Genomic DNA, 25,166 nt, shown 5'->3' with positions numbered 1-25,166 from the left:
TTTTCTCCCATTTTTTTCATATTAAATTATGTTTCATAGCTAAATATTTGATATTACATGAAAGCCCTGTTTCCCCTGAATAAAATGATATATAATAAGGGGGGTGCATTTAATATGAAAGAGGTGAATTACGGTTGGACAGACATATAGCACAAATGCCAGGTTTTGTTTACATTTTGTTTCGTTCACAACTTGTACATTTGGCTAAGTCCTTAAGGGGTTAAATGCAATTAAATCTTTATTATGAATGTTTTACAAATACTGATAAAGTTATTGGTATCAGCCCTGCAATATAAATGATAATATAGCTCTTACAATATCACTGTTGTTGGGATATAAATTCTATTGGAGCACAATGAGCCCAATCTGACTGAAATCAATGAACTAATGTCTGCCTATTGCCCATACTGCTGCCAGTCATTAATAGGAGCCTTGCCCTCATCCAACATGGCGCCGGGAGGGTCACTCTCCGTGATGTCATTTCCTTTCCAGGATTTCCTTATTAGGCTGCTTGTAGCCTGTAAGCGGCATTGCTCTCAGTGGTTTCATGCTGTGTCGAGCAGGGCTGCTGGGAGCGGAGGGTGAGTCCGGGGTCATTGTGTTTATTGGGTTATTCCTGGATCCAGAGCAATGTTATCACTAATCAGTCAATTACATTAACATGGGGAGAGGGGGGAACATGGAGAGAGAGAGAAGGAGAGGGGGAACATGGAGAGAGAGAAGGAGAGGGGGAACATGGAGAGAGAGAGAAGGAGAGGGGGGACATAGAGAGAGAGAGAAGGAGAGGGGGGACATGGAGAGAGAGAGAAGGAGAGGGGGGGCATGGAGAGAGAGATAAGGAGAGGGGGGGACATGGAGAGAGAGAGAGGAGGGGGGGGGGAAATGGAGAGAGGAGAGGGGGAACATGGAGAGAGAGGGAAGGAGAGGGGGGAACATGGAGAGAGAAGGAGAGGGGGAACATGGAGAGAATGAGAGGGGGAACATGGAGAGAGAGAGGAGAGGGGGAACATGGAGAGAGAGAGAGGAGAGGGGGAACAAGGAGAGAGAGAGAGAGAGAGAGAAGGAGAGGGGGGAACATGGAGAGAGAGGGGGGAACATGGAGAGAGAGGGAAGGAGAGGGGGGAACATGGAGAGAGAGAAGGAGAGGGGGAACATGGAGAGAATGAGAGGGGGAACATGGAGAGGGAACATGGAGAGAGAGAGGAGAGGGGGAACAAGGAGAGAGAGAGAAGGAGAGGGGGGAACATGGAGACAGAGGGGGGAACATGGAGAGAGAGGGAAGGAGAGGGGGGAACATGGAGAGAGAAGGAGAGGGGGAACATAGAGAGAGAAGGAGAGGGGGAACATGGTGAGAGAGAAGGAGAGGAGGGAACATGGAGAGAGAGAGAGGGGAACATGGAGAGGGGGAGAGAGAGGGGGGGAGTGAGAAGGAGAGGGGGCATGGAGAGAGAGAGAAGGAGAGGGGGGACATGGAGAGAGAGAGAGAAGGAGAGGGGGGCATGGAGAGAGAGAGAGAGAGAGAGAGAGAGAAGGAGAGGGGGGAACATGGAGCGAGGAGAGGGGGAACATGGAGAGAGAGAGAGAGAAGGAGAGGGGGAACATGGAGAGAGAGGGAAGGAGAGGGGGAACATGGAGAGAGAGAGAGAAGGATAGGGGGAACATGGAGAGAGAAGGAGAGGGGGAACATGGTGAGAGAGAAGGAGAGGGGGAACATGGAGAGAGAGAGAAGGAGAGGGGGAACATGGAGAGAGAGAGAAGGAGAGGGGGGAACATGGAGAGAGAGAGAAGGAGAGGGGGGAACATGGAGAGAGAGAGAAGGAGAGGGGGGAACATGGAGAGAGAGAGAAGGAGAGGGGGGAACATGGAGAGAGAGAAGGAGAGGGGGAACATGGAGAGAGAGAAGGAGAGGGGGGACATGGAGAGAGAGAGAAGGAGAGGGGGGGCATGGAGAGAGAGAGAGATGGAGAGAGAGAGAAGGAGAGGGGGAACATGGAGGGAGAGAGAGAAGGAGAGGGGGAACATGGAGAGAGAGAGAAGGAGAGGGGGGCATGGATAGAGAGAAGGAGAGGGGGAACATGGAGAGAGAGAGAAGGAGAGGGGGGACATGGAGAGAGAGAGAAGGAGAGGGGGAACATGGAGAGAGAAGGAGAGGGGGGAACATGGAGAGAGAGAAGGAGAGGGGGGGACATGGAGAGAGAGAAGGAGAGGGGGAACATGGAGAGAGAGAAGGAGATGGGGACATGGAGAGAGAGAAGGAGATGGGGGCATGGAGAGAGAGAAGGAGATGGGGGACATGGAGAGAGAGAAGGAGAGCGGGAACATGGATAGAGAGAAGGAGAGGGGGAACATGGAGAGAGAGAGAGAAGGAGAGGGGGGACATGGAGAGAGAGAAGGAGGGGGGGGAACATGGAGAGAGAGAAGGAGAGGGGGAACATGGAGAGAGAAGGAGAGGGGGAACATGGAGAGAGAAGGAGAGGGGGGCAACATGGAGAGAGAGAGAGAAGGAGAGGGGGGAACAAGGAGAGAGAGAAGGAGAGGGGGGCAACATGGAGAGAGAGAGAGAAGGAGAGGGGGGACATGGAGAGAGAGAAGGAGAGGGGGGAACATGGAGAGAGAGAAGGAGAGGGGGAACATGGAGAGAGAAGGAGAGGGGGGAACAAGGAGAGAGAGAAGGAGAGGGGGGCAACATGGAGAGAGAGAAGGAGAGGGGGGAACAAGGAGAGAGAGAAGGAGAGGGGGGCAACATGGAGAGAGAGAAGGAGAGGGGGGGACATGGAGAGAGAGAAGGAGAGGGGGGCAACATGGAGAGAGAAGGAGAGGGGGGCAACATGGAGAGAGAGAGAGAAGGAGAGGGGGGCAACATGGAGAGAGAGAAACAGAGTGGGGGCAACATGGGGAGAGAGAAACAGAGTGGGGGCAACATGGAGAGAGAAGGAGGGGGCAGCATGGAGGGAGCGCGAGAGAAGGAGAAGGGGCAGCGTGGAAGATACTGAATTATTAATGCAATGCTGCTACTAATCTGACTATTAGATTAATTAGGGAAATATAACTCATGAATATTGTAGAGGGAAAGAAAATATTATGTTGGTTATATTGAAGGACACAGGATATATGTTGTGAAATGTTTAGTTAAAGGATCACTATAGGAACCCAGACCACTTTAGCTCAATGAAGTGGTCTGGGTGCCAGGTTCCTCTAGTTTTAACCCTGCAGCTGAAAACATAGCGGTTTCAGAGAAACTGCTATGTTTCACTGACGGTTAATCCAGCCTCTAGTGGCGCTTCCGCGATTCTCACTGTGAAAATCACAGTGAGAAGACGCTGGACGTCCATAGGAAAGCATTGAGTAATAATTCTGTTGCAAAGTCTGTTTGTAGATTGATGATTTGTAACAATTTAAATAATGTGTTATTTAGGAAAAGTTTGAGTTTGACGTGGACATCTCCGAGGAGTAGTTAGTCTTTAAATGAAGAAGAGAGGAAGCTTTACATGGATGTAATGATGGAGAATTACCAGACCCTCTGGGTAAGAAAATCCTTTCCCCTTCTTATTAGAAGTATTTTTCATAATTAGTCATATTTATATCTGGAACAAAATATACCTTTCTTCATATGTTCATTAACTAATGTAATTAAAGTGGATCTGTCAGCGTCTGGGGACTTTGCACAATTTGCAAATATTCCCGAATGTGACATCGCTGCTGGGTGGCCGGGGGATAGGGGGCTGGCGAAGGTGAGTTTTACTTACCCGAGCCTGTCTCTCGCGGGCGCTGACATTTTTTTCCCTCTTTTCCTCTTCTGCTCCTGACGCTTTAGCTTATGTCAGCAATTAAACGAGGACATGAACCGTATGTGAGAAGTCACCTACAGACTAACGAGAGTCTTACAATACTGTTTTGGGATAGTAATAAGCATTTAAGTGGCATTGGTCTCCCTGATGGGTTGCACGTCATTGCAGGGGTGTGGAATGATAATTGTTTTCCAATGTGCTATAAAGTAGCTCAATCTACTTGTCTGCTATGATAATCTAATTGTCCTGATACAAAGATTGTGGCCTTTGCCCAGAGTCCTGAACATCGACACCGAGAAAATTAATAAAATGATTTAATTTGCAGCGCTACTTGTCCACTTAAGGAGGTGACTACCCACCTGTTTGCAGTACTGCCAATCTCCTAAGGAAAATAGAATTTACGGTAAGTAAAATTACAGCTTTTTTTCCATCATTCTGGTACAGGTTGATCTTAGTTTCATCTGTCCAAAGAATGCTGTTCCTAAACTGGGCTGGCTTTTTTTAGATTATGTTTTCTTGTTTTTGTTTTTTGTTTTTGTCTAATCCAACCTTTCAATTATTGAGGCTTATGAATGGTTTGCACCTTGTGGTGAATCCTGTGTATTTGCTCTCGTGAAGTCTTCTCTTTATGGTAGACGTGGATGATGATGATATACCTACTTCTTGGAGAATGTTCTTCACTTGGCTGGATGTTGTGAAGGGCTTTTTAACATTACCATATGGCATAGAACATTGATGAAGAAATAACAAAGGATTCACCCACACCTGCCCATAACACAGCTTTTAAGTCAATTGTCCAATTACTTTTGCTCCCTTGAAAAAGAGAGTGATACACGTTAAAGAGCTGTAATTCCTAAACCATTCCTCCAATTTGGATGGGAATGCCCTCAATGTAAAGCTAATAGACTGCACTTTAAGCCCATATTTCTTATTTAACTCTAACTTGCATGTAATTTGGTAAACAGGTAAAATCACACAACTTGTGTCAGTGTTCAAATATTTTTGGACCCAACTGTATTTTATAAAGATTAGTTGTAGGCCGTGATGGAGATGGCCAATCACATATTGTCATGTATGAAACATGTTCAGTAACTAGTATTAAGTGGTTAGTGATATGTGAATTTTTGGCTAATCAAAAATGGCCCTGTACTACATAACTGATTTCAATTGAATATAGGTTTTAACTGCTCTACACACTTAGTTTCACACGTTTAACAACCAACCTCAGAGAAGATATTGGTAGAGATCAATAGAAATATCCACAAAACCAAAATTGCTGCCACAACATGTGATAAAGGGTCCTCTTAGTTCATTTTCAGCCATAGAATTGCACTAGTTTATAGTGTTGTTCACTTTTACATTTTGTTTACAATCCAAAATGGCTGCCACACTCTTACTTTTTCCTTCACACTCATGCAGTTATGTAATCATGGGTTAAATACACTTATTTTTATCGTGGTGCAAATAGAAATTTAAGAATTCTTCTTGTGCTTTCTTATATGCACAGATATCCCCTTCAATAAAACACATTGCTCTTCATTTCACTAAGTCTATTCTAGTGTTTGGGGACTTTTTAACGCTCCCTTAAGTTGCTGGCTGAATGTTGTGGGAGAATTAAGGAGCTGGCAAGAGGATTCCATAAGGTCGCTTTACAGAGCCCTTGAGGATAGGGAAAAGGGACAATCAATTTCTTGTGAAAAGCTTTATGTATATAAAAAAATGACTTCACAAAATAAGTTTTTACATCTGTAAATAAGCAGAGAAAACAGGACAAGAAAGAAACACAAATAAACTGGAGAGCTAGTGTAATGGATCACCTGGCACCCCGACTGGGCAGCTCCGTTGACGGACGCTTCCTAGCTGACGCCGAGGGCCATAAGCACCACAACCACCGCAGACTCCACAACCGCCGTAGCTTAACTAGAGTCTCGCTATCTTCCTTCCACCCTGGATAAACCTCTGTCCTCCAGGACCGTGTGGGAAAGACCTCTCCTCCTCCAACACACATTTTTCACAAAACACAGAAAACACCCCAAAACACAACTTATCCCGACAAATTATACATCCCTGGATAACCCTGATCTGGATGAACAACATATACAAAAATCACCCAGATCAGAGCAGGGGTTCAAAAGTTTTGTGGAAGTCACATTTGACCGACCGCAAGCATGGCTTTCATGCCCAAAACTGTTCCACAGATTTAGGCTGTGCGGACGGTCTATCTTCTCCTCTATCCTGGAAATAATTGGCTTAAGTGGCTATGGTAAGCCAATTATCTCCAGTAAGAGGAAATATCTCTAAGTCCAAAAACTGTTACAAAAACCACATAAGAATACATAACTCTTATAATACAATGTTTAACTTATATGTCCAACATATCCCCAGATAGCTTGGATCTGAGCGGTCAATATGTCTGAAAAGCTCACGAATACAGTTGGATCGCCATGGCGTTAAACAATAGCAAGGGCTGATGAGAGATTGAGTAGGGACATAGCAGCCAGTTTCAACTGGTCTGGCAGTGTCCCTGGGACAATGGACAGGAAAAAGGGGGAGGGGAAGAGACACATTTTCCCATGGAATTAAAGGGGCGGAAAAAGTGTTTTAAAATCCAATAAGTCACAGGGGCCATAATCACAGGGCAAAATGCTAGCCATTAGTCCTCTCCAAGAACAAGTGGCGAAGGGCACTTCGTCACAGCTAGTAAATAGCTTCTTGTGATGAGAATTACCTGGCAGTTATATTCTGTTAGCGATTGTTGGGATGTGAACAAACTCAGAACATGCCACCTTTGGTTAACTAATAGGTACACTATGATTGGTTGCAGAGAATCACCATAATAAAGAAAATGTTTGATTCTGAGTTGGGTGCTGCCCCACCCAATATATATAAAGTGTGTGTGTGTGTGTGTGTGTGTGTGTGTGTGTGTAATACCGTCAAAGAAACTTTATTTGGAACTCAACCGCAGGTGAATGAATACATTTAATACTGTCACTTTAGGTTTATTTGATTTGATTTATTAAAATGAGGTATTTTAACTTTAGCAATCTTCTGCAGCAATATAAATTGCTTTCCCCACGTGCACTCATCTGTCCGGCTAGAGACTTATGGCGCCGACCTCGGAGTATGCTCCCTTCAAGGTTTCATTAGATTGATCTCCTTGTGAGTTGTAAATTATAGCAGTCGCTCCTCTCTGAGTTTGCTGTATAGGAATTTTGCTGTTTGTCTGCTTGTCCTACTCAGTGTCCTACGTCAACCCCATGGGGACCTAAAAACTAACAATCTCTGCAATGTTAAAGGGACACTCCAGGCACCCAGACCACTTCTGCTCATTGGAGTGGTCTGGGTGCCAACTCCCACTACCCTTAACCCTGCAAGTGTAATTATTGCAGTTTTTCATAAACTGCAATAATTACATTGCAGGGTTAACTCCACCTCTAGTGGCTGTCTACTAGACAGCCACTAGAGGTCACTTCCTGGTCCATAGCACAGGAAACCTGTGCTAGAGCGTCGCTGGACCTCCTCGCGCTGTGTGAGGACCTCCAGCGTCGCTCAAAACCCCATAGGAAAGTATTGAAATGATTTTTCAATGCTTTCCTATGGGGAGACGTAATGCGCATGCGCTGCATTTCCGCGCATGCGCATTAGGTCTCCTCGGCCGGTGGGCGAGATCAGTCTCGCCCACCGGCCGACGCAATCACAAGGAGGAGCGTCGCGGAGGAGGAGACAGCGGCGAGGGACATCGCCGCTGCCTCAGGTAAGTCACTGAAGGGGTTTTCACCCCTTCAGTAACCGGGGATTGGTGGGTGGGAGGGAGAGGGACCCTCCAGTGCCAGGAAAACGGATCATTTTCCTGGCACTGGAGTTTCCCTTTAACATAAAGCTGAGACATATATGTGAGAAAGTATTCACACCACCTCTCCCCTGCCCCCATTTCCTGACTATAGGAATGGTATGATCTTTGACATTTCTACTACTGTGTAGAAGGAGGGGGAGGGCTGTCATTGTCAAGTTATTTGCAGACATTAAAAATGTGGAATAAATGCCTCACAGAGAAAAATGTTCCTCTAATATGTAATTATTCTTGCAGTCTAAATATAAGTAAGTAAAGGACTACATAACATTTTGTAAAGCAAATGAAGTGAAGTGTGTGTACACAATTTTGATGGTGAAGAGGTTAAAGCACGCAAAATATTTGAGTTACTTCTGAATTCATATGATGCTTCAAAGTCACATTTCTGATCTGTCATGGAAAGTGTCAGTTTTGTTTCATTATTTATATTTTTGGTAATATGGTAATACATTTATGACATCCACTTTTTATTTTTTTTATTTTTTATAAACCCCTCTACATTTCTTTCAGGTTTGTCAGCTGAAGTTACCATGAAGGACATAAGAACAGAAATACATTAAGCAAGACTATGAAGAAATCCTTTAAGAAAGGACCAAAGATTCCAGCTCTCAAATTTCAAGAAATCTCTCAGAATGACTACAAATGACATAATAAACAGAAATATAAAACATTTTCCATGTTCTGAATGTGGGAAATGTTTTAGCCGCTATTCAAAATTTGTTATCCACTTCAGGACTCACACCGGAGAAAAACCTTTTTCATGTTGTGAATGTGGGAAATCTTTTAATCAGCGCTCATATCTTATGAAACATCAGAGAATTCACAAAATAGATAAACCTTTCTATTGTTCTGAGTGTGGGAAAAGTTTTCCCTGTAATTCAGATCTTGTGAGACATCAGAAAACTCACACAGGAGAAAAACAGTTCTCATGCTCTGAATGTAGGAAATATTTTAGTCAACAGACGCATCTTGTTAAACATCGGCGAATTCACTCAGGAGAGAAACCTTTCTCATGTTCTGAATGTGGGAAATGTTTTGTTTGTAAAACACAACTAGTCATACATCAGAGAATTCACACAGGAGATAAATCTTTCTTATGTTCTGAATGTGGGAAAAGTTTTGTTTGTAAATCAGAACTTCTTAGACATCAGAGATTTCACACAGGAGAGAAACCATTCTCATGTTCTGAATGCGAGAAATGTTTTCACAGTAAATTTGATCTTGTTAGACATCAGATAACTCACACAGGCGAGAAACCTTTCTCATGTACGGAATGTGAGAAATGTTTTAGTCGTCATTCGCTTCTTATTAGACATCAGAGAACTCACACGGGAGAGAAACCTTTTTCATGTTCTGAATGCGGGAAATGTTTTAACCGTCACTCAATCCTTGTTACACATCAGAGAACTCACACAGGAGAGAAACTGCTCTCATGCTCTGAATGTGGGAAATGTTTTAGTCGGCGTGCACATCTTCGTTTACATCAGAGAACTCACACAGGGGATAAACCTTTCTCATGTTCTGAATGTGGGAAATGTTTTAGCCAGCGCTCAGTTCTTACAAAGCATCAGGGAACTCACACAGGAGAGAAACCTTATTCATGTTCTGAATGTGGAAAATGTTTTCAAAGTAAATCGGATCTTGTTAGACATGAGAGAACTCACACAGGAGACAAACCTTTCTCATGTTCTAAATGTGGGAAATCTTTTAGCCAGCATTCACATCTTATTGCACATCAGAGAACTCACACAGGAGAGAAACCTTACTTATGTTCTGAATGTGGAAAATCTTTTAGTCATCAAACTAATTTTATTGCACATCAAAGAACACACACAGGAGAGAAACCTTACTCATGTTCTGAATGTGGGAAATGTTTTATCCAGCGCTCAGATCTTACCAAACATCAGAGAACTCACAGGGCAGAGATACTTTACATATGCTCTGAATGTGGTAACAGTTTTAGCCAGCAATCGGTTTTTGTTAGCCATAAGAGAACTTGCACAACATATTAATTTTGTGATGTTCTGAATGTGGGAAATTATATATTGAACCCTAAAGTTTTATGAGGCATCAATGGGTATAAAACTTATTGTGAAAAAGAGAAATTTACTAAATCTGTTGTAAAAACTGTTTACCATTAAGCATCTCACATTATAGCATCCTTTGATGCTCTTTTACATTTTAATTGGACAAATAAAAGTACGCCCCTTCATGATTCCATATTCTTTAAATATTTACTTTTTATAAATTCCCATTGGTGCACAATAGTATAATATACTGAGTACACCCATGTGAGGCACATTAAAGACACGATATCCAAGTCTCGGCTAGTAAAGCTTTGACTACTTGACTACTTTTAAAAAGATTGCGTAACATAAAGGGGACAGGCCAGGCCAAATACACATATGAAATCCAGCTGTCATAAAAGAGAAACTCAAGGCGACATAAGCTTATTAAAGCAGTTTTGATGCCAGGGTATTGTATTGTTCCTGCAGTCTTTAATTTGTTTGTGAAATTTTGGAGCTTGTAAGCTATAAGATATGCTATTGGTGATTTTCAATAGTGGAATGGTAGATAAGTGCAACATAATATATTGCAGAATATGGAGCTAAAGGTAGCTGATCAGGAACCAAGGATGGTCTCTCCCAATCTTGCATATAACAAATGAATAGAGTTCAATCCAATTATGTATTGTTTAAAATCAGTTTTATACCTTTATTCACCCCACAAGGCATAAAAAATGCATAACTCCAGAAGAAAGACTCAGATATTGACCTTATCCCAAAAGATGGGCAGCAAATGTGGGATGATACTGCGCAAACTAAAAAAGGCAGCAAACTATGAAGTTTAAATCCCCTTAACTCAAGCTAAATGCAGAAAATTTAAAACAAAACAAAAAACACAGGTTGCACCTAGTAGATAGTATTGCAAATAACAGAAACATCATTACATTTTAAACTGAATGTCAGACCATTCTTAGATTAAGGAATCCGATAATGCGTCTTAATTAATAACCATACAAATGACAGGATAAATAGTTTGTTACTTTCAGAAAGGAGTCCTCAATGTGAATAGGCTATCCAAGGATACAAACAAATCACTATAAAAGCAGGTCCGATAGTTAATGGTAAAAAGTAAATGTATTACCAAACTATAAAGTAAATACACAACTAAAACAGTAGTACAAGTACTAACAATTATAAATGAAGAAGTTGGTGAATTATAAAAATTGGTGCTACGATCACCTATGTGTATCACTCTAAACACATACATATTGCAATGTTATATATCAATAAATAGTTGAGAGAGCACACAATACAATAAAAATAAATGTTACCACAGTCTGCAAAGAAATGTTAAGACCTGTGAATTACATAACAGGAAAAGAGACCATCGTGTAATTAAGTGTGAATATATATATTAATGGTGATTCCGTTTTGCTGTGTGTAGGAAAAAGAAGGGCAGGACCTCCAATTGAATAATATCACAATTCAGTTTATTTGTACAAAAGAAGTTAAAAACCCTTACTTGGGATGTGGTGGGTATAAACTCGCAGAGTCACCCACATAAAAGCATAAGACAAATATATCCGAAAACGCTTCCTGGTTGCAGTCCGGTCACGTGATCACTTCCGGGTCCGCCCTCCAATGACGTCCGTCCACACGGACGTCATTGGAGGGCGGACCCGGAAGCGATCACGTGACCGGACTGCAACCAGGAAGCGTTTTCGGATATATTTGTCTTATGCTTTTATGTGGGTGACTCTGCGAGTTTATACCCACCACATCCCAAGTAAGGGTTTTTAACTTCTTTTGTACAAATAAACTGAATTGTGATATTATTCAATTGGAGGTCCTGCCCTTCTTTTTCCTACACACAGCAAAACGGAATCACCAGCTGATACATTCTGTGGAAGATCCTGCAGTGTGGGGATATCCCCTCTTCCAAAGAGCCTTACAAACCCAGAGCCAGGGGTGATAGGGCTCTGGGACATGTGAGTTTTTCTCCTATCACTCCTATCCTTTATATTATTATTACCAGATAGTCTGCACTATTATGTGTGTTTTTTATGTTTACAGATCGATTTAGCGCGTTTTCTTGGTAACTATTATTGTGCTTTTCACATTTTTTGTGCATTGTATTTTTAAACGCTGCCATATTGTCTGTATGGGATTCTAGCGCTCACTCTTTTGGTTATTATATATATTAATGGACACACAACAAGGACCCACTCACATGGTTCTGAGCCACTCAATTAGCTGGCTCAGACTTAGAAGCTTAAGATGGAAAGGATATAGTGCATATTGTACAGATCAACTTTTCATGTTCCCCAGTACGATGTATATATTTTCACCTTGTGGATCCCAGGATGCAGGATTCAGGTATATAAATCACATTTATTTGAAACAAAAAGGATAAAAAACTGACCTCCCAAATATAAAACAAAGTCCACCTTCCACTTTACGTTTTTCGGCTGTTCACTTTTTCCAAAAATGTTTTTTCCATCCGATACCTCCCATCTTCTTCCATATACGTCATCTTCGTTGGTTGCGGAACACTGATTGGTGCGCATCATGACGTGCCTGGTGTCTGAATCCACTTCCGCATACGTTATCCCCACTGGCCAGGATGCACTCGTATGTGCGCATTCTACGTCACGATACCAAGTGGGGAATGATGAACAAGCACGTGGCTACGATTCACGCCAGCCCCCTTAAACCTGCTGTAACAGATCCCTACCAACCTCTGGTGGATGTGAAACAAACAAGGGGATTACAACTTACACATCCATTCGTTCCATTCCTCTGTTCGTCTGGTTCCGTGCGAATTTCACGTGTAATGCAGAGGTGGCCGCCATTTCGGGACTTTCCACGTGTTCGCGGCCATCTTGTGTGCGAACAGCGGTGTTTGCCTGTAACCGCATGGAACTGAAAACGGATACGCAAACAGGCGAACACCGCTGAATCCTCCAGACCTCCATAAGTTCGTACGGAAACTACCGAACGTCCCCTCGTTCGGTAGTTATATGCAATCATCTATGGGGATTCCAGCGAACCCCGCGATTCGCATGGATGGCCAGAGTATCATACCCTTTTACCGTGCGAACGGAGACCGACCGCAAGGCCAAAACTCATGGAACTAATTTCGGCTAGTTGGTCTGTGCGGTCGGTCAAAACTTTGGAACGTTGTATCTCCCGAACTGTACATCCGAATGGGGTGATTTTTGGATATATTGTCCCCCTGAAGGAGAGCTATCCAGCGCTACCGGATTTAAAGCTGTACCCCCTGTTTTTGGGGTACATCCAGAACTGGTGGAAAAATGTGGACATTTTAATTGGGTTATGTAGTTATCTGAGGGGAGGAGACGTGGGGGTGTTACCATCTGTATTATTGGTTGTTTTCATCCTCCCCCTGGGAGTGTTCTGTGTGTATCTATTTCTAATAAAAAGCAGGCTGGGTGTTCCAGTCCTCAGTTCATCTTGACCCTTCAAAACGTAGCCTCGTCTCGTTCTTGGAAGGGGATTATTTGGGAATATTATTCTGCTCCTGTTTACAGCTGAACCTGCTCCTCACTCTGGATATCGTGGATGGGATTACAGCAGCCTACTTCTCCACAGCAGCTTGCAGGGAAAAAGGACGTCTTCAACGGCAGAAACCCTCTCTCTATCTGGGTAGCCGTTACATTGGTGGCAGCGGTGGGATGGTTCTTTTGCCCAAGGAGCAAGTGCTGAATGGAGTCTCAGTATGCCAAGCTGAAAAGACCCACACTGAAAGATCTATTGGAAAATCGTGGTAGGAGTGCTAGTAACAGACCAAGGAGAGAGCTGATAGCTGACCTACTGGAGCTGGACGAAATGGATAGATCCATGGAGGTAACTGAACCTATTGCACCGGTCAGCGAGAACGATGTACTCACTGCTATTGTACAGCGAAGATTAGCATTATATCCGGAAAAGACCACGGAGCTATTAGACAGACTGTTCAAGAACGCAAAAGAGGAGATCGAGACTAAGAGGAGGCAAGACACGGAACATGTATTGGCGCAACAAGCTAGTACACATATAGTTCCTACTCCTCCTCCCGTTGCTGCAGGGAGGAAAATACCATTTACTGCATTTAAAGCGTTTGCAGAAAATGAGGAAGAGATTGATGGGTATTTGGCAGATTTTGAGCGGCAGTGCTCACTGCACCAGATACCCCCAGACCAATGGGTTACTATTCTGGCTGGGAAACTTTCAGGAAAAGCAAATGAGGCTTTTCGGGCACTCACGGCCGAAGATATCACACAATATCAGCGGGTGAAAGCCGCACTACTCACCCGATACGCAGTCACCCCAGAGGCGTATCGCCGTCGCTTCCGGGAGTCCAAAAAGAAGGCAGCGGACTCCCACATGGAATGGGCAAACAAGCTACAAAGGGTGGCATCACATTGGATGCAAGGGTGCAATGCTAACACCGGAGAAGAAGTGCTACAATTGTTCTTGATGGAACATTTCTTCCAAGATTTGGCGGCAGATACACAGGATTGGGTGAGAGATCGCCGCCCAGCCAACTTAAATGAGGCAGCACGACTAGCAGACGAATATGTGGAAACGAGAAAAGTGAGCCAAGGTACTACGCGACCAGCACCTAGAACAGAGGCCCGCACCCCAACCTACGCTGCACGCACAGAATTCCGGGCCCCGGTACCCCCAGGACCTCCACGTCCTCAAGGGTCTAACAACCAGCCCCGGGAATCCTACAGAGTGACGTGTCATCGCTGCGGCAACCTGGGACATATTGCCCGTGTTTGCCCGTTGGGATCAGCCAATAATAATTGGAGGCGCACATCTAACACCGAAAGCCCATCTTCACGCCCCGCTGCTGCTCATTGCCTGGAAATTGAAGGGAGCCCTGAGGAATGCCTGGGAATATTATATGAGGCCAACCCCATACAAGCGGCTTCCCCAGATAATCGCCAGCACCACCGTCAGGAGGTGCGTGTAAATGGACAGATAGCACAAGGCCTAAGGGACACTGGCGCTACCATCACTTTAATACAAAAGCATCTGGTGAAACCAGAGCTTGTGTCTAACCGTACTGTTGCTGTTCGGGTCGCAGGGGGGGCTGTTTTTCGCTTACCCACCGCCCGGGTACACTTGGATTGGGGAGTCGGGTCAGGAAAGACCACGGTGGGCATTATGGACAACCTACCCGCTGAGGTCGTGTTGGGCAATGATATTGGCCCTCTAGCCTCGGCCTTTTTACCCACTACTGCTGCGGCTTGCCCCGTGACCACCCGCTCACAGACCCGTATCGAGGACGATCCGCCAACAGGTCGGGAGACCCAGGTAAGCCACCGACAGACACCTAGCAATGACACTACAGATAGACCGCTAGCTTGGGACACCCCAGAGGAGTTTGGGAGGGAAACTAGACAGGACCCCACCCTCCGAAAGTACCGAGAACTAGCTGACAATAGAGGGGATGAGCGGGAACGTTTTATATGGGAGGGGGACCGATTATACAGATTAACCGAAGGCAGGAAGAGAGGCTGTGCTCCTTCGCAGAAGCGCCAATTAGTGGTACCTAGAAAGTACCGATTGGAGCTTCTCCGAATTGGCCACGACATTCCGTTAGCAGGACATCTAGGGGGTAACCGCACAACCTACAGAATCACTCAGACCTTCTTTTGGCCAGGAATCTCGAAGGACGTGCGCCGTTACTGTAGCACGTGTGATGTATGCCAGAGGGTGGGGAAGAGAGGGGATCATCCGAAAGCTCGACTGTCCCCTATGCCTGTGATCGAGGAACCATTTAGCAGGGTGGCAGTCGATCTAGTAGGACCCCTACCTAACCCCAGTCCCTCTGGTAAGAAATACATTCTTACCGTGGTGGACTATGCCACCCGCTACCCAGAAGCCGTCGCTCTGACGAATATCCAGGCTGACACTGTCGCCAGTGCGCTAGTCGGGATATTCACCAGAGTAGGATTTCCCCAGGAAATCTTGTCGGACAGAGGGACCCAGTTTACCGCAGACTTAACCCAGCAGTTGTGGAAGGTCTGTGGTATTAAGCCCCTACTTAGTTCACCGTACCACCCCCAGACTAACGGTCTCTGTGAACGCTTTAATGGTACCCTAAAGCAATTGCTACGGACCTTTACGGCGGAATACAGAGACTGGGAGCGATTTTTGCCACACCTCCTGTTTGCTTACCGGGAGGTACCGCAGGAGTCCACTGGGTTCTCTCCCTTTGAACTGCTCTATGGACGGAGGGTGCGAGGCCCTCTCGACCTCATCCGAGAGCACTGGGAGGGAGAGACGGAACACAAAGGTGTCCCCATCGTACCATATGTGCTAGAAATGCGGGACCGTATGGAACAGTTAGCCCGGATGGCCCGGGATCATCTCCATGCGGCCCAGGGTCGGCAGAAACATTGGTACGATCGGAACGCTAGGCTGAGAACATTCCAGGTAGGACAGAAAGTTCTAGTACTTAAACCCGTTCGAGGAAATAAATTGCAGACCTCCTGGCAAGGCCCCTACAAAGTAGTAGCCCAGGTCTGTGACACCACCTATATCATTGCCAGTAGCAAGGACGAAAAGATACAGAAGTCCTTTCATATAAACCTATTAAAGGAATACCAAGAACGGCCCGAGGACATAGCCGCCATATGCATCCCCGCCTCTGAGGACCCTGACAGTCTCCCCATCCCTGATCTATTAGCCAACCCCGAGTCCAAAACGCTGCTTAATACAGTACAGCTAGGGGAGCGATTAACTCCCACAGAACGAGAACAACTCCAGCAACTACTAGTTGAAAAGAGATTAACCTTTTCCCAGGAGCCAGGTTACACACCTGTAGCGACCCATTACGTAGAAACCCCAGGCCAAGCCCCGCTCCGACAAACTCCCTATAGAATTCCCGAGGCTGTAAAAGAAGAGATGAGGAAGGAGATTCAGGAGATGTTAAAACTAGGGGTTATAGAGCCATCCGACAGTCCCTGGGCATCTCCCGTCGTCCTAGTCCCCAAAAAGGACGGGACGACCCGGTTCTGTGTCGATTACCGACGCCTCAACGACCGAACTGTGACAGACGCATACCCCATGCCCCGAGTAGACGAGCTATTGGATCGCATTGCCAGGGGACGCTATCTGACCACCATTGACTTGTGCAAGGGGTACTGGCAGATTCCCCTGGCCAAGGACGCTATCCCTAAGTCGGCGTTTGTCACCCCGTTTGGCCTGTACCAGTTTAAGGTCATGCCTTTCGGGATGAAAAACGCCCCAGCTACTTTTCAGCGCTTAGTGGACCGCCTCCTTGATGGCTTCCAGGACTTCGCTTGCGCATACCTGGATGACATTGCGATCTATAGCAAGACTTGGGGGGAACACCTACAACACATAGAGACTGTGTTGGATCAGATTAGGGCCGCCGGCCTAACTCTAAAGCCGGAGAAGTGTAACTTTGGCATGGCTGAAGTCCAGTATTTGGGACACCGGGTGGGGTGTGGGAAACAACGACCAGAACCCGCTAAAGTAGAGGCCGTAGCCAATTGGCCCACACCCCACACTAAGACACAAGTGTTAGCATTTTTAGGGACGGCAGGGTACTACAGGAGATTTGTCCCTGACTACAGCGCCATCGCCAAACCCTTGACAGATTTAACAAAGAAGAATTTACCTAGAGTAGTCCTGTGGTCTCCCGCCTGTGAAACAGCATTCCAAACCTTGAAACAAGCCTTGATCAATGCACCTGTCTTATCTGCCCCCGTCCCTAACAAAAGATTTGTCGTCCACACAGATGCGTCCATGTACGGACTGGGGGCAGTGCTAAGCCAGGTCGGCGAAGACGGGGGCGAACACCCTGTCGCGTATCTCAGCAGAAAACTGTTACCTAGAGAAGTGAGTTACGCGGCAGTGGAAAAAGAGTGCTTAGCCCTGGTCTGGGCCCTAAAGAAATTAACCCCATATCTGTATGGTCAAGAATTCACCTTAATTACTGATCATAACCCCCTTGTATGGCTGAACAGAGTAGCTGGAGATAATGGACGCTTACTGAGATGGAGTCTCGCACTACAGCCATACAATTTCTCCATCCAATACCGCCCTGGCAAGTTTAATGGGAACGCGGACGGTCTGTCCAGACAAACAGAACTATTGCCCTAACAAAGGACCGGACAGCCCCAAGTTGACCCGAAAAGGATCAATCCGGGTCTGCCGGAGTGTTCCACAAAAGGGGAGCAGTGTAACAGATCCCTACCAACCTCTGGTGGATGTGAAACAAACAAGGGGATTACAACTTACACATCCATTCGTTCCATTCCTCTGTTCGTCTGGTTCCGTGCGAATTTCACGTGTAATGCAGAGGTGGCCGCCATTTCGGGACTTTCCACGTGTTCGCGGCCATCTTGTGTGCGAACAGCGGTGTTTGCCTGTAACCGCATGGAACTGAAAACGGATACGCAAACAGGCGAACACCGCTGAATCCTCCAGACCTCCATAAGTTCGTACGGAAACTACCGAACGTCCCCTCGTTCGGTAGTTATATGCAATCATCTATGGGGATTCCAGCGAACCCCGCGATTCGCATGGATGGCCAGAGTATCATACCCTTTTACCGTGCGAACGGAGACCGACCGCAAGGCCAAAACTCATGGAACTAATTTCGGCTAGTTGGTCTGTGCGGTCGGTCAAAACTTTGGAACGTTGTATCTCCCGAACTGTACATCCGAATGGGGTGATTTTTGGATATATTGTCCCCCTGAAGGAGAGCTATCCAGCGCTACCGGATTTAAAGCTGTACCCCCTGTTTTTGGGGTACATCCAGAACTGGTGGAAAAATGTGGACATTTTAATTGGGTTATGTAGTTATCTGAGGGGAGGAGACGTGGGGGTGTTACCATCTGTATTATTGGTTGTTTTCATCCTCCCCCTGGGAGTGTTCTGTGTGTATCTATTTCTAATAAAAAGCAGGCTGGGTGTTCCAGTCCTCAGTTCATCTTGACCCTTCAAAACGTAGCCTCGTCTCGTTCTTGGAAGGGGATTATTTGGGAATATTATTCTGCTCCTGTTTACAGCTGAACCTGCTCCTCACTCTGGATATCGTGGATGGGATTACAGCAGCCTACTTCTCCACAGCAGCTTGCAGGGAAAAAGGACGTCTTCAACGGCAGAAACCCTCTCTCTATCTGGGTAGCCGTTACACCTGCCATCCTCTTATGTTGATATCCTAGAAAAAGAGGGCTAAAAACTGGAATATAGCACATGTCAAGCTATGGAGATCTATTAATAACTTATACATATAACATGATAAATTATATAAACATCATTAAGAATGGTATTACCAATATTGTACTTAAAATATATTAATAAGATACACTTAGAATCTTAAACAGAATACTAGATAAAAAATATATATTTCAATGATGGATCTAATGAGGAAAAAAAGAGAGAGAAAAATTTGAATCTATAATTTATATAAAATAATTTAACTCAAAGTTGGCATTAAAACCATGAGGTAGTAAAGTGTTTATATAAAAAATACATCTCATTTATTTTGTTTTAGCAAAGAGGCTAAATATTTTTTTGTCAAGTATTTGTTGGTCAGCGCCACCGCCTCTGGGTACCTGGGCGCGGTCTCCTCTCTTTCCTACTTTTGGCAGGTATCGCAGGTTTGGCAATCCTGCCGGATGTCTTGTGAGATGCCTGGCCAGAATAAATTCTGAGTTATCCAGTACTTTGTTCGGCTAACGCCTAAGTGCCCAGATAGTGGGCTATTTGGAGCAGCTTCTGACTATATCTTTGTGGCGGGACAAATTGCCTAGTGGGGATCGGTTTGGACCCACCCACTACCTTCTCAGACTCTCTATATAACAATCCCTTGTACCAGGAATATCTCTCTCCCTTGAGTATAGCCTGACTGGAGGTGACCTGGTGGTCCCTATATACTTGGAGAGTGGGGTCGGTGGCTACTGCCCTCTCAAACTCAGCAGGTGCATCCTAGGGATAGGCCTCTAAGGAAGAGGTTTTATAGTGATCTATGGTCCATGGTGTGGGCCTGCTGCCGGGTGACCACTGGGTATAATTCCTCCGGCTGGGATTGGGGCTCAAAGGCAGAGGTGAGATTACCCAAGTCGTTCCCCAGTAGAACTTCTGCAGGCAACTCCTGCATCATTTCTACCTCCACCATCCCGGACCCCGCACCCCAATTTAGATGGAACTGGGCAGTTGGCAACCGCTAGACTGCTCCCTCTGCCACACGAATGGTTACCGAACTTTCTGTTCAGGCTGAGTAAGGAACCAAGTGCCGCTTGACCAAGGTGAGAGTAGCTCCAGTATCACAAAGTCCCTGGATGAGCTTCCCTTGTAGGCACACTGACTGGCGGTGATGCACACTGCCTCTCAAAATCCTGAAGGAAGGCATCAATATCTTCCTCCGCCTCTACAAAGTACTTGAACGCTACGTCAGGGATTTTTGGCTAACCCTCCTGGATGATCGGTACCATTGGGGGCCGTTCACATGCTTGTCGTTTGGCCAGTTGCAGTTGACTTTCTCGCTCTAACTCCTGTATTTCAGACTTTACCATAGAGGGATTTGCTTCGTAATAAGCCCACCGAAAGCGCAGCTCTCTCTGTAACTCATTCTCCTTGATCGCTGGTAGAATGACTGTGCTGCTGGTTCAGTTTCCCTGCATCAGTTCGCAATAAGGGTAGCTTTCGGTTTGTTGCTTGTTGCCTTACCCCGTGCATCTAGGAGATCCTCCAACGTGGGCCGCTTTAGGATGGTGTAGTCGACCCCCACCTACAATCCATTCAGGAGACTGCTATCCACTGACTGTGGCTCTTGTTCCACTCTGAGCTCTGGATCGCACCGCTGCCACCAATGTAACGGAGCTCTAGTCCTGACAAGGACTTTCTACCCCAAATCCTTCACAAACTAGAACTCTGGAACAAGGCGCTTAAAAGTGAAAAGCTCTATCCTTCCCCAGTAACTAGACGATACACAGTTCTGGAAGTACAGCTGAAAGTTTATTTGAGGACACGCTCTTTTATAGCCAGAACCCCAGCATGGGTTCTCCATACATTTACATTGTAAGCCTGCCCAGGCATCTCTGTGTCTGGGAGATATTGAGTCAAATACCGGTTACCTGTTAATTTTTGCTCCTTTGTTACACTGGGTAGTTCAGTATATGGGATTCACCAAACACATGAGACCCATCTAGTTTGTATACCGAACAAACTACCGAACAGCCAGACCACCCAGGGGAGGCGTGTGCTGCTCATTGACCCTTTTCACTCTTGTTCACACCTCAGTAACTCAATTATCTCAACGTTCTGAGCGGTCAGCTGGGTGGCCTCCGTTCGTATGGCTGAACATGTGGCGGCACCCATTTTTAGCTGTGAACGCATACAGCGGTTTTTAGTCGTTGAGTGCATGGAACTCAAATCGGGCACTCGACAGCGTGAACACCGCTGGAACTTCAACATCGATCTAAGTTTGGTAAAACGTGTAGAAATTGAATGACGTTTGGTGGGAGCAAGCTCCTGAACAAGAGATAGAGACGGAGCTTACCCACGAACCGTTACGTTTGGTAATTTTTATTGTATGTGGTACTCCTGAAAGAGACCAACTGCACAGCCTGATTTAATGGAACTCTTTTGGGCAGAAGCATCATGTGTGGTCGGTCAAACTATGACTTCCATGGAAATCCTGAACCCTTGAACCAATCTGGGTGATTTTTGGATATGTTGGTCACCCAGATTGGGGCTATCAGGGGATATGACTTTTGTGGGGTTTTGGGGGTATTTTCAAAATATTGTAAAATTTATGTTTTCTGTGCCTGGAGATAATTTAGATTAGTACAGTGCTTGACTCAATTATCTTTTGGACACAGAAGAGGGATTATCTTTTTTTTATGTGGGAATATCCTGGACCTGAGAGCCAATGTAAATACAGTATGTACTTTGTCATAGTCCAGTGGGGAATGTCCCTGGAATATGTTAAGCATCTTGCATGGGGACCTGCATATAAGGCCAGTTGTGGCTATCAATAAACCAGTTCCTGCTTATCCTCAACATAGAGTCTCATCTCATGTTTGTAGGGAACAGCTATACCAGCTATAATCCCTGCTCTTGAAGTTGTTCTTTGGATTGCTATAATCACTAGCTCTTGTAAGAGCTACACTGCTATACCATGCTTGGATTATCGTGCTTTGGATTATGATAGCATCACTCTGAATAGGGGGAAAGAACATCTCTGGCGGCAAACACCCTCTTCCTCTCGGGGTGGCCACCACACCGGTAGCTCTATTATCTCTCAGTTATAGAGGACCAGGACTGCCCCCCGAGTCCACCCACAGGTCCACCCTCAAGTCCATTGAGAGGGCTGCAGTGTGTGTACTGAATGTAGTGTGTGTATAGTGGATGTAGAATGTGTGTATTGGATGCCATGAGTGTGTAATGGATGCAGTGTGTATAGTTGATGCAGATTGTATGTTTGTGTAATGTATGTAGTTTATATTAGATGCAGAGTATGTGTTTGTGTAGTGGATGTAGTATGTGTATAGTGAATGCAGAGTGTGTGTATAGTAAATGCACAGTGTGTGTTTGTGTATAGTGAATTCAGAGTGTGTATTTGTGTATGGGTGTAGTGTGTGTTTGTGTAGGCATGTAGTGTGCAGAGTGTGGTGTGTTTGTGTAGTGAATGCAGAGTGTGTGTTTGTGTGTAGGGAATGTGTATAGTGAATTCAGAGTATGTTTGTGTAGGCATGTAGTTTATGTATAGTGAATGCAGTGTGGGTTTGTGTAGGCATGTAGTGTGTATATAATGAATGCAGATTGTGTGTTTGTGTAGTGGATGTGGAATGTGTATAGTGAATGCAAATTGTGTATAGTGAGTGCAGTGGATGTATTGTTTGTGTGTTTTAAATGCAGTGTCTGTGTAGGCATGTAGTGTGTATGTAATGAATGCAGAGTGTGTGTTTGTGGAGTGGATGCAGTGTTTGTGTGCATTAGATGCAGTGTCTATAGTTAATGCAGAGTGTGTACAGTGAATGCAGAGTGTGTGTTTGTGTAGTGGAGATAGTGTGTATAGTATATGCAGTTTGTGTAGAGATGTAGTGTGTGTATAGTGAATGCAGTGTTTGTGTAGGCATGTAGTTTGTGTATAGTGAATTCAGTGTGTGTGTGTAGGCATGTAGTGTGTTTATAATGAATGCAGAGTATGTTTGTGTAGTGGATGCAGTGTGTGTGTCTTTGTGTAGTGGAGGTAGTGTGTATAGTGAATGCAGAGTGTATGTTTATGTAGTTGGAGTAGTGTGTATAGTGAATGCAGTGTGTGTGATTGTGTAGTGGATTTAGTGTGTGCATAGTGAATGCAGTGCGTGTGTGTTTGTGTAGTGGAGACAGGGCCGGCGCGTCCATAAGGCGGCACAGGCGGCCGCCTTAGGGCGCACCGGCTCTGGGGGCGCAAAATTCCAGTGACCGGCAGGAGGGAAGTGCTCCCTCCTGCCAGGTCACCTCCTGGATCCCCAGCGCGGCGTTCGGCTGAACTTGATTGCGAGGTGGCGAGGGAGCTCTGATCTCTCTGACCGGCTCCCTCGCAGGCTGTTTTCTGATGCCGCGGGAGCCGGAATATGACGTCATATTCTGTCTCCCGCGGCATCAGAAAACAGCCTGCGAGGGAGCCGGTCAGAGAGATCAGAGCTCCCTCGCCACCTCGCAATCAAGTTCAGCCGGACGCCTCCCAGCAGCCTCACTGGACCACCAATGAGAGACCCACGCCAGCACTCCAGGTAGGGAGGCTGGGTGGGAAATGTAAATTAAATTGACATTATTTATTACTGTGTGTGTGTATGTGTGTGTGCGTGTGAGTGTGTCTGTCAGTGTGTGTGTGTGTATATGTGTGTGTGTGTGTGTGTGAGTATGTGTGTGTGTGTGTGAGTGTGTGTGTGTGCATGTGAGTATGTGTGTGTGTCTGTGAGTTTGTGTGTGTGTGTGTCTGTCAGTGTGTGTGTGTGAGTGAGTGTCTATCAGTGTGTGTGAGTGAGTGAGTGTGTGTCTGTTGGTGTGTGTGTCTGTGTGCATGTGAGTATGTGTGTCTGTGTCGGCATGTGAGTGTGTGTGTGTCAATGAGTCTGTCAGTATTTGTGTTTCTGTCAGTGTGCGTGTGAGTGTCTGTCAATGAATGAGTGTGTCAGATAAGTGAGTCTGGCTGTCAGATACGTCTGTGTTTGTCATTGAGTGTGTGTGACTGTCAGTGTTTATACACCCCTGACTGTAGCGTGGCCAAGCGGAGTGTACCGTGGTACAGGGACTTCTGTTTCCTGTTCTTGGCAGGACTGACAGGAAAAGCTCACTGTACTGGAATTCGCTCCGCTCAGCCATGCTACAAGAAAGGTAGGAGGCACACCAGGAAGGGGAGGGGACCACTATTGGGGTGGGTGGCGCACTAAGGGACAGGGAGAGGAGGGGAGAGATACCCTGTGGTACAGGAAAAGGAGGGAGGGGGAGAGGAACACTAAGCGACAGGGAACAGAGGGGGGAGGGGAGAGGAACACTAAGGGACAGGGAAAGCAGGAGAGAGGGGATAGGAACAGTAAGGGTCAGAGAAGGGAGGGGACCATTAAGGGACGGGGAGAGGGGCTGGATGTGAAAAACACACAGCGGGGCTTGAGAAGGAAAGAGACACACACAAAGGAGCTGGGAAGAGTAAAAGAGTCACACATAGGGTCTGGGAGGAGTAAGACACACAAAATGTGGGAGGATGTAAGAGTCATACAAAGAGGAGAGATAGGAGACACACAGATATTTAAAGACGGGATAAGAAACACAAAAGGGAGGTTAAGAGGCACAGGTGAAGATGTTTTTTTGGGGGGGGGGGCAGAAAAATGCATCTTCGCCTATGTACCCAAAATTCATTGCACCGTCCCTGAGTGGAGATAGTGCGTATAGTGATTGCAGTGTGTGTTTGTGTAGTGAATGTAGTGTGTGTATAGTGAATGCAGTGTGTGTCTTTGTGCAGTGGAGGTAGTGTGTATAGTAATTGCAGTATGTGTTTGCGTAGTGGATGTTGTGTGTATAGTGACTGCATAGTGTGTGTTTGTGTATATAATGAATGCATAGTGTGTGTTTGTGTAGGCATGTAGTATGTACAGTGACTGCAGAGTGTGTATAGTGAAAGCAGAGTGCGTGTTTGTGCAGTGGATGTAGTGTGTGTGTCTTTGTATAGTGGAGGTAGTGTGCATAGTGAATGCAGAGTGTGTGTTTATGTAGTTTTTTTAATTATTTCTTTAACCCCTTAAGGACCACGGACGTATGAAGTACGTCCAACAAAAAACAGTCCTTAAGGACCGCGGATGTACCTCATACGTCCGTGGCTAATTTGAGCACTGGAGCGATCACTTCCAGGTTGCCGCACGTGGCGCCCGGCAGTGTAGTGCAGAGTATTGGAAGCCTTCAGGCAGACTTCTGATGCTCTGCCTGTACTGAGTGCCTCGAGGGGTCGAGGCACTCAGTAAATGTTAAAAAATAAAATTAATTACA

General features: G+C 45.7%; 1 protein-coding gene and 1 long non-coding RNA gene across 2 annotated transcripts; both read left to right on the top strand.

Annotated features, from left to right (window-relative positions):
* The first annotated feature begins 485 nt into the window (after positions 1 to 485).
* Positions 486 to 4,187, top strand: LOC134568900 (uncharacterized). Its single transcript, XR_010084066.1, has 3 exons — positions 486 to 581; positions 3,416 to 3,524; positions 4,114 to 4,187. It is a non-coding gene; the product is annotated as an uncharacterized LOC134568900 (long non-coding RNA).
* Positions 4,188 to 8,157: 3,970 nt separating this feature from the next.
* Positions 8,158 to 9,756, top strand: LOC134568899 (oocyte zinc finger protein XlCOF7.1-like). Its single transcript, XM_063427602.1, has one exon. It carries the CDS (start codon positions 8,271 to 8,273, stop codon positions 9,648 to 9,650), a length of 1,380 nt encoding a protein of 459 aa, XP_063283672.1. The 5' UTR covers positions 8,158 to 8,270; the 3' UTR covers positions 9,651 to 9,756.
* The last annotated feature ends 15,410 nt before the right edge of the window (positions 9,757 to 25,166 follow it).

Source organism: Pelobates fuscus, chromosome 7 (genome assembly GCF_036172605.1).
Source record: "Pelobates fuscus isolate aPelFus1 chromosome 7, aPelFus1.pri, whole genome shotgun sequence".
Lineage (NCBI taxonomy): Eukaryota > Metazoa > Chordata > Amphibia > Anura > Pelobatidae > Pelobates > Pelobates fuscus.
Note: the sequence above shows the minus strand (reverse complement) of the source record. Positions and strands in the feature narration are given on the sequence as shown.

Excerpts from the sequence above, each read along its gene's own strand:
- LOC134568899 (XM_063427602.1), top strand. The coding sequence starts at position 8,271 with ATGACTACAAATGACATAATAAACAGAAATATAAAACATTTTCCATGT.